This window comes from Anopheles aquasalis, chromosome 2 (genome assembly GCF_943734665.1).
Source record: "Anopheles aquasalis chromosome 2, idAnoAquaMG_Q_19, whole genome shotgun sequence".
In the NCBI taxonomy this organism is placed as follows: Eukaryota; Metazoa; Arthropoda; class Insecta; order Diptera; family Culicidae; genus Anopheles; species Anopheles aquasalis.
This window is the reverse complement of record NC_064877.1, coordinates 81,150,647-81,160,646: the sequence shown is the minus strand read 5'-3', so window position 1 is coordinate 81,160,646 and position 10,000 is coordinate 81,150,647. Positions and strand designations below refer to the sequence as shown.

The 10,000-nt window shown below is 47.5% G+C and overlaps 1 protein-coding gene across 4 annotated transcripts in view; it reads right to left on the bottom strand.

Moving 5' to 3' along the window:
• Positions 1-10,000, bottom strand: part of LOC126568888 (pseudouridylate synthase RPUSD2-like) — a 152,552-nt gene that overhangs the window by 10,495 nt on the left and 132,057 nt on the right. For 3 of the 4 annotated variants that reach the window (XR_007607775.1, XM_050225563.1, XM_050225565.1), the window contains exons 7-10: positions 3,147-3,367; positions 1,424-1,614; positions 1,136-1,342; positions 790-1,061 (exon numbers count right to left, since the gene is read on the bottom strand). Coding sequence is in view for 3 of the 4 variants with exons in the window: in XM_050225563.1 (XP_050081520.1) it covers positions 790-1,061; positions 1,136-1,342; positions 1,424-1,614; positions 3,147-3,367 (891 nt within the window). In the remaining variant the exon portion in view is untranslated. Of the gene's footprint in view, positions 1-789; positions 1,062-1,135; positions 1,343-1,423; positions 1,615-3,146; positions 3,368-8,849; positions 8,938-10,000 lie in introns of all 4 variants that reach the window. The other variant, XM_050225564.1, reaches the window with a different exon arrangement.

Below are 10,000 nucleotides of genomic sequence, written 5' to 3'. Positions count from 1 at the left end.
GAAACTTCCCTGGGAATAGTCATTTCATCTGAATCTATTCCGACAAAATGCGAAACGCAATCCGCGTGTTCGTTAGAAAACACATTTCTTTTGCATGATGCAGGCTCGTTTAAGGGAAGGCCCCGCGAACACTCGCCGTCGAGTGCGAACGATATCTTAAAAAGGTGGCATTCGGTTCTCCGTTCGCTTTGGTACGGTTTGTGTACTGAAAGCGCCCGCGTTCTCCATCCCAACTACGGTGTGATCACTATCATCGGCGGTTTCTAACAAGTGGCGTCGGCGAGCAGAGCCGGTGGAAAAAGTTTTTAATGAACCTTCAAGAACGACCGAATTGGTATGATTATTTAAAATTAAATGAGCAGCGCGGTACCGTCAACTGCCACTTGGGAAAGTTGGTGCGTTGCCCCCTCGAGAAGTGGCGTTGCCCTTGGTGCAACAAGAGCAAGGACAAGAAGCAGATTTCGCTGCCGTCGCCGCCGTCGCCGGATGAACCAATGTTTGGCTTATTAACGTTGAATGTTTTGCAGATGGACTTTGGTTTTTCTGCTGCTGCTCTCGTGCAGTTGATGGCATTTGTTTTTTTTTTGTTGCGCTGTGTTCAGAACCATTGACATGCCAAATGTGCTATAGTCACATTAGAGATGCCAGAGTTTCGGAATTGGCAGACGCAACCTAGTCGAGTGAAGCACATCGTTTCACAATCAGTCAAGTGGTTGCTTAGGTTCTAGGAACCATCGACGACAAAGTTCTGTAAGCGTTGTTAGGGGGGGTTGCACGTGCATTAATTACCTTCTGCGACTGTATGCGACTGGCAAGGATGGCGGTGTTGGTGCCACTGACAGCACTGACGACGGTCGCTCCCACTCCCGCACTGCTGTTCGTACCGACACCGACGACAACACCGGGACCGCTAACCGTGCTCATTGCACCGGACATGAGCATCGAGCTGCACAGGTTCTCATGCGGGCTTTCGCTGCCCAGCGATACCGGTCGGGGGCTTTCCGAGCACGGTGATGCCTCACGGGACACACTCTCCGAATCATCGTCCGAAAGGAGTTGACCTGGGGAGAACGGAAAAACGGAAACCGGGAGTCAGATATGATTAACGCAACCGATCGAGCCGCGTGTAACGTACCTTTGACGTCGTCCAGATCGTTTTTCATCGGCTTAAACATGGACAAATCCGAATCACCATCGATGCCGAGCCAATTTTCCGCATTGTGAATGTTGATCAGATCCTTCACCAGCTGGTCGTCACTCTTGCCACCGATGTCACCGCCGCGTCCCTTCGCCGGACCAAACACCTCGTGGTTGTACAGTGGATCGTTCACGACCGGGTAACCTGCGGAGCGGAGCGGAAGTACGAAACCGAGAATAGACGAACCCATCCAGCAGGACGTGCATGTGTGCTTGATTCCCTTACCGAGATACTGTAGATGCACCCGAATCTGATGCATACGACCGGTGAGGGGTTTGCAGAGTACCACACTGCTGCTACCGTTGAAACCGAGCTTCTGGAACGTGGTCGTACATTCCTTTCCCTTGGGTGAAACCTTGCAGACACCAATCTTGTAGCTCACCACCTCGATCGGTTCCTTGCACTCAATGACGCCACTGGGGAAAGGGAACGAAGCACAGTATTAGGGCATATGCGGCCAGAGAGTCCAAGTCAAACTGAAACTAAATCAAATTCCGTCCAGCTATCTCCCCAAGCGGCCTCTATACACAAAGCTCAACCGTTGTGTTCCCTCCGGATCCGTTACTGTGTCATCGTTTATCGGTATTGTCCTTCGGAACATGCTGGGCGCCATCAGCGCTCATTTCGAGAGCAACGAAAACGATCAGGACGATTTCTCATGTTTCTGAACACAAGTTTGACATGAACCGATCCGCTTTCTTCTTTCGTAATGTCCGACCACTCGATGGCACCATTTTCGCTGGATCATTCCGCATTTCCCCCCAAAAAAAAAGAAAGAAAAGAAGGAGAAGCAACGCGATTTCCCCACACGGGATCCGGCAAATCATTGTCCTCGATCCTCCTCCTCCTCCTCCTCTCGATGCAAACATGGCGCCCGGCCACCCATCGAGAGGCCACATCCATGAGGCCTGGCTCGCCAGCATCCATTAGCGTTGGTTTCGGTCGTTGAAGCGTAGCAACTGCTACGCTTGCCAACCAGCAGGCGGTGCCCACTGTTGCCCATGGCTTGCTACTCTCGCGCTAATGGTGGTGCGATGCCTTCGTGTTAACAGCGCACCCCACCCTGCGAGTCAGTTTCAGTTGCAGTGCACCACCCGGAACCACCGCAACGCCACTGCCAGCGGCCCACTGGACTCGAATAATTGGAATCCTTATAAGCTGACAAACTTCCGAAGGGGATCACACGGTGGGAGATCATTTTCTTTTCTCCGCTTTCCATCCACAGCTTCCGGGGAATTCGGGGGAAACAGTAACATAATTTTATTACCATTACTGGTGTGGCATCTTGGTCATGTACTAGAAACGGGGGGGGTTTGGATTCAATTAAAGGCAACATGAATTGGATTTTTATCGGGTTTATTTAATTACTGGGTCGGGCTTATGGCAGGACATGGATTGACAAACCATCCGACCGGCAAGATGGTGCTGGTGGTTCTCTCTTTGTTTGTATCTAGTGCAGTGAACTCGGTTCAACCACGAGTTGCAAATGGATTAGCTTTGCAACAGACCGGAAGCAGCTTCATGTCATGTCAAGGCTTTTCGGAACTCCATTTAAGCTCACATAACATTCAATTTTCATTTCGAATTGGAAAATCCCCCAAAAAAAACAAATAAAAAATCCTAAAAAGCAGTTGATCCGCTTTCAATTTAATCACCAACGAAAGGGCACTCTCTCCCCGGCTTGAAGAAAACTGTTTTCGCAAAAGCCGATTAGATGCTGGATGCTCGCCACCAGCATAAGTGTTAAGCAGTGAGGACCCGCCCGAGTAATCAATTTGCATCTTTCGAAAACAAACGAAAAGTATTGGGCACCGGCTAAGGGTCCCATTCATATCATTTCGTGTTCAGCCCGGATACACCCCGGGATATGTGTTGGTGCTAGAGACTGTTACCTTATCTTAACAAAGCTCCCCTCCCCCCCACCCCACGATGCGTGTGTGCTACTTACTCTGGGAATTCACCTTCCACCCGACAGATGTACTCCTTCTGCACCTGCCGGTTCCGGATCTGGTGTTCCATCTGGCGGGCCTTTTTGGGGCTGCGGCCGAACAGTAGCAACCCAGACGTAAGCCGATCCAGCCGGTGGATGGTGCGCAGATTTTTCAGATTATACTCCTTGGCCAGAATGAAGACCACCGTGTTGTGACGGTAACGTCCGCAGGGATGAACCTTTTTGATGTTGGCAGGGGAAGCGGAGTGAGAGAGAGAGACAGAGAGCAATGACGAAGGGTAAGTGAAGGCGTGGGGGTGTGTGATTGATCGTGCATCGTATTTCGATTTGCATTTTCTTTTTTCGCTCCTCTTCTTCGAATTCGAAAAGAAGGAATCTTTCCGTATCACAAAAGTAATGGAAAAACAAGCGGAGAAGCGATAGGAGCGATGTAAGAACGGAAGTACTAGCAAGAAAGCATCAGAAGCAGCCCATAATCTTTGTAATGCGCAGCTCCGAAATGGAAAAAAATTTGTTTAGAAAAGCTGTAGTTTTAAGTTTACAAAGCTAATAGTAACAGATTTTACAATGCTGAAGAACAGAGCGGGTTAGCAAACGGAATGAACAACGGGCACGATTAGCACGACGTAAAACTAAAGGCTCACGTATGTTTGATTTGGTTAATTATTGTTACAAACAAAAAACTGGGGAAAAAACAAGAAATTGAGCTACATGCTACACTACAAGTTATTACGCTGCGGTTCATCGCTGTCACTGCTACTCTAGGGAATATGTCTCTTAGTCAATTAATTTTAAACATAATTTGAAACATTTTAACAAAGGTGTACAACAATTGTGTATTAGCTTCTTTCTTTGGAATTCAAACGCTTCGTTGTATACGCATGAAATGGTTTTGGCATGTTTGGTGGCGCCATTGTTTGAGTATCGCCGTAAGACGGATAAAGGAGCAGTCATCAGCACGAACTCGGTAATCAGGTTACTCCATCCCGTGACGATTCCTTTGCCCGAGCCCAACTAGGTCATCCGGGACCGGGTGGTGGTGTGCGAGCGTTCCGTTTCGTTCAGATAATATCCTAGACGGAGGTGCGGAGGTGTAACATTCGTGCAACACGAACGAGCACTAATATGGTTTGGTTTTGCAGACGGTACACTCAGACACTCAGACCATGGGCAGGGCGAGCGGTCCCGAAACCACCGAAAGGAACACACCACACTAGCGCAATACTAATGGCGTGAAAATTTCTTTGTGAAATCGTCATCATCGTCGTCGTTGTCGTCTGGAAGCTTCGCTTTGTACCGTTGCGGGCTGCAGTTGAGGGATATTGTTATGGTGTCCTGCCACAACAACAACCACAAACCCGTGAGTGCTGTGCTACGAGCGGTACCAAACGGACACGCCAGTGGCTGTTTGTTGATGCTGTTGCTAAGGACGTGCTAGTTGCGTGTGACATTCGTTCGTCAGTGCACGTTCGTATAGCTTTTTGACGAAATGTGTGCCGTTGGCGCCACGGTACACATGCGGTGCGTCTGTTAGGTTTAATGATACCTCGGGCGTGAGGGCAGTGGTTTCTGCTCGCTGGTTGGACACTAAAATGGGCCAACGACCAATATTAGCTTTGTAGGTCACATTACACCAACGCTTCATCGATGTGCCATAAATTGCAGAGGTTTTTGGGGGATTTGAGAGCATTGGTAAACTGTTTGCTGTGTACAGGTACAGTGCACCGTAGTTGCATAAAGAATTGAAGTATTTATGATAACGAGCTGAATGCGAATCTGTTTATTTGGTACAGCATTCAAAATTTCACGTCACTGATAAGCAGCAAATTACAAACATATTCCTAGATTCTAGACCGGAGATCCAATTTATATTTCAATTAAAATAAAAAAAAATGTAGCCCATCTTACGCCAAAAAAGAACCACCGGAAACCTGTTCAACTTTCCCTTCACTCACCATTACCCTGATTAACTATCAATTTCTCATGCTCTTGGCCACGGTGCTCCACGGTTGCTGTTGCTGATCAGTCGGGAAATGGAAGTTTTTTCTTTGAAATTGTAAAACTTATGCCCCGTCCTTGTTCCTTACACCGCCTACCGGTGGCGTGGATACTCGACAGTTTTGAATGACATTTTTCATTTGGATTCCCTGAATATTTCATCGATTGGAAACCATCGCTCAATTTCCGAATAAAATCGGAAAAAACGTCTTTCCCCACAACGACACGGAATTGCGCACGTAAAGCAAATGACAGCGCAGAGGACTGATTTTGAATGTAAATTGAATTAGTTTTCCTTTGGTAAGAGAAGACACAGCAATCTGGCGATCTAGGAAGATCATTTTCCTGGAATTGCAATAGGTATTTGGAAAATGTGAAACGGATTTGGCGCTGGAAATCTTTTCCGACAAGAGACATTAAATGAAAGTAATAAAAAAATCACTCAACCTTATCAGGCTGTATCCTGGCCTGGACAATAAATTTAAAATTCTTTGCCAACACGTACCGGTACTGGACTGGCCCTGTTTTGATTCATGGAGCCAGATTAAAAATGTAACGCCCAGCTAGCGACCAGAGTAATAGTCGTTTGATGATGTAATCCGATTCCGTGCTGATACCCTTTTCTCGCCGACTCATGCCTTTGCCTCTGAAACCGACAAATCAAGCCAAAATTCCCTCTAAACTGTTGTGGCACCCCGACTGCTGGTACTGGTGCCATAAATTGGCGAATATTTATTGCCCACCTGACTCACCACACTCGGCTGGCCGGGGGGTTGATGTTGAACTAAAAACCCACAGGTGTGAATGTGAAGGTCCCGCCGGGTGCTGTCTAGCCGGAGGTAGATAGTGTCGGTGTCGGTTGTTGTTAGATTTGAATTTGACCATTTTCCCCAGGTGGTATCCGTTAGGGGTCATGCAAAATACGAGCGATATACCCGGGGAGAAAAAAGGATTTAGAGTGCATCCTGGGGGCTGGCAGGAGGAGCGTACTTATGAGATTGAATTTATTTCGATCGCAACGCAATGAATCCTAATCACGAACCTTAATGGCACTTGGTTAAGAGGGATAATCTATCCCCCAAAAAACGAGGGAGTCACCCCAATGGTGAGCTTTTTTGGGGTTTGGTTTTACGATCCTTTGCGTGCCGGAGGTTGTGGTGGACATTAGTGCACCATCCCGTGCGAAGGGCGAAGAACAAAGAAGAAGACGAAGTACGAGACTAGTAGGAGTGGACCCTGTGTGTTTGCTGCGTACCATCGATAAAAATCTTTAAGTTAATTAGTGACCAGGGAAACGGGATTAAAATCGAAACGAGACGTCCTTACCAGGCAACCCGCCCTCCGCAATTGCTGCTCTGTAGGTTTAACGAGGTGATTTATTATTAAAGGCCTGCAGCATCCTTTCTTCTTCTGCTTTGGGATTTGATATTTGTGGTGTTCGTAGCCAAGGGATCATCAGAGGGATACGAGATCCCTGGCACATTTCATTTGATAAGTTCCAAGGAAATTAGGCAGGAAATATTTTGATCTACACCGCACCGCATTTGGCAGGCGAGCTGATTCGACCGTTATCGAGGTCCCATTGGGAGACCTTTCCGACGCACTTTAGATGTCATATAAAGTGTCAAAACGTGAACAACTCCAAGACATTGCCGGACGTGACATGTTTCATAAAAATGAATTCCAGAAAGAGGCTCCGTTTGATTGATGGACCTATCCGATGGCTTTAGTCGATAGCGAAAAGTTACATCGAAAAAAGGATAGCCTCCGATTTGTACAAAGAGGTGTATGGCATGTAATTTAAGGACAATTTTTTATACAGATTTTGAACCAAAAAAAAGCACATGATGCAATGACGAATGTTCCTGTTTTTAAACTGTCCACTGAAATTTGTCGCCTGATGCCCCCGATGAAGCTAGTGCCAATGAAATAAATTGTCAAGTGTCCTGACTTGTTGACACATTGTATAGAGTTTCGTGATGTGCAAAGTCCACAACACATACTCGTTCGAATTTCCGTTATTTCGATTCGGCTCAATTTGCCGCTCAAATGAACCACTTGGTGTAGAAGAAGTTTTCCAACGGTTCCAGCTGGCCCCTGGTGGTTGCGACGAACGGTGAAAACTACTTCATTCGCTCCAGCCAGTGACAAGCAGCCGATCCCCTTTTACGAGGACCTTTAGGATTTTCTAACTTCCACTTCTAAACAACGTGTCTCGTTTCTCGGTGGCGATCAAGGGGGAGCGTGTGAATGCTCTGTGGTTTGACTTGATTCACTCAATGTGGTGCATTCGAAACGTTGGTCGTTTCAGGGTCGTACGTTAGCAGCACGATACTAACTGCTTCTGGGTAGGACTAACTTTTTCCGAGACGTGAGTAAGACGTCACACAGTTGCCACAGATTTGGCACACTTTGGCACCATTTTATGCGCTTCCAAAAAAGGGCTTCTCGGGGAAAGCAACGACAGTGAAAGGCGTTACCGCTGCCGAATCGGAAAGGAAAGGGAGAACTCAAGCAAAAGGGCATAAAGATGAGAATTTATCTCAGAAATGGGCTTTCTCATAGCTTAATATGTGCGCCGAGGGAATACCATGGGGTGGGCCTACCGAAATGGTGCTTCCGAAATTGTCGAACCGTTTTACCGTTGTGAAAACAATTTTCTTTTCACAACTTTCGGCCGCTCCGGCCGGGACCGTCAAGTGGCGAACGTGCCAAGGACACGAGGACAGGGCCCCGGATGAGGAAGCCGTAAATTCGATAACATCGATAATGGTGCGCGTCTTGGGCGGCTGTGAAGCCACATTTGGCCGCGCGGCGCTGGTCGCAAGGGAGCCGTTCCATTGCTCCCAGGACGAACCGATAAACACATTAAGCTCGTTATTTAATCATAAATCGTTACTTTCGCGCAAATACTCGGCGGATCTTGGGTGAGATTTCGCATGCCCCACCAACCCGTTTGTGGCTGTGACCGGATTTTATTCTAATATTTTTGCTTCGATTGCTTTTTGGGGGCGGGATTTGTGGAAGAGATATTTTATGACGGCTTCCTGGTGGCTTCAAGTGCACGTCGTCGCTATTCACTATATTAAGAGATAATAGATTATCGATAACACGAGGCAGCTCTCGCTTGAACCACGAATTTATTAGTGTTTGTAAGCGTTAGGCGTAGCAGAACAGAAGTTGCTGTAGCAAGGCGAATGCTGGTGTTGGAGGTTTTAATCAACAAACAGAACAGTGTTCTTCAGGCAAATCGATCACTTTCGGTGCTTCTTCCGATTCCGATGGCCATTCCATAGCTGCTGTCTCGGTGTGGTGGCCTCCAACGAATCACACTAACAATTCCCCCCCAAACAAACACAAGTTTCGACCAATTCCATTGGTTTTATTTCGCGTTGTCTCATCACATTTTACCGGAGGAAGGGAGTAGGATTTGTGCTGTAACAGCATTCTCTGTGGTTTTTCACCCCTCCCCTCGCTGTTCCTTGAGGTCTTTTTGCTTCTGGGGTGCAGTTTTTTTGAGGGAGGGAGTGGAAAACGGGAAAAACTGAAAACACTAAACTCGCGAAAAAAAAAACGGCGAAGGTACAACACAAACGTAGTAACAACACGGGGAAAAACCACACGCGCTGATTGACGCAGATATCAGGCTCGTGGGTGGTTTGGGGGTGGGTGGTGGTTGGTGTGTCACAAAACGTTACTCACCGGCAGCGAACACGGTTTGTCCAGCACTACGAGATCATTGTCGACATAAATAATCTTTATCGAATGATCTAAGACGGGCGTCTCGTGTCTGTTGCGGCCGGCCACACGAGCGCGTTAACATCAATCAATCAAGTGAGAGGAACAACACAGAATCACGGCCAGAATGCGAGTTTCCAAAAGGGGTTTGTTTCCGAACAACCGTGAAATTTGGGAGCAAGGGTGTAGGAGGTGGGTGAAGGAGTTGCGTTTGTTCCGTTTTCGTTTGTTTTTGTTGTTTTTTGGGAGATTGTTGGTGCAGCACGCGCACCGCAGATGCGCAAACACGGAAAAGGATCCAGCGGCAGCGGCAGGTCACGTTGTGCACGATTCATTAGAACACGGCGATTGGACGGACGGTGGTGGTGGTGGTCAGTGGTCAGTCGCGAGTCAGTCCAGCCGCCGCCACCAGCGTAGAGCCACGCAGATTCCATTGCGAAATGGGTGTCCAATGGGGGGTTACGGCCCATCGCACCAACGCCACACAGACACACACCCAGGGCAAAAACAAAAGTGTATTCGGTGTTAATACGATCGATAGCTTACTTTTTAAACGAGTTGCCTTTCATAAGACGACATTTTTTTGTTTTTTGTTAGAGAATCCGGCCAGAGGTCAGTCTAATCAGAGATGCTGCTCCAAGTTCGCGCTGGCCACGTGCAGGAATTGAAACCGATTTTCAATTTCTTACCCATTCGTCCTAAATTGTTTTGTTGTTGTTTCGGTATTAAACTCTATTGTTACACTCGTGGGTATCAAAAGCCTTTAGCTACATGCTGTTTTGTTCATTTAACAAGTTTTTCCTCCCCGGTGCGTATCGAAGTGATTGTCGAGCTTGAAATGCGATCGAATCTCTGGTGTCTGTAAGCATTGTGTTTATGTTTGAGCATTGTTGTGAGGCGCAGTTATGGGTTTTCACTTCGAATGACTCATTTCTTGAAGCTCAGAAACGGGGACACTTGGATGAGAAGGAGGAGCTTGAGAGGCGAAAGGATTGCGAGCGAGATTTTGCCATTGAAACACAGACAAACACACAAAAAGGCGGCGGCAACAATGCGTGTTCGGAAGAAGATAAGTCAGAAGAGCAAACAAACGCCGGGAGGCGCCACCTTCGGGC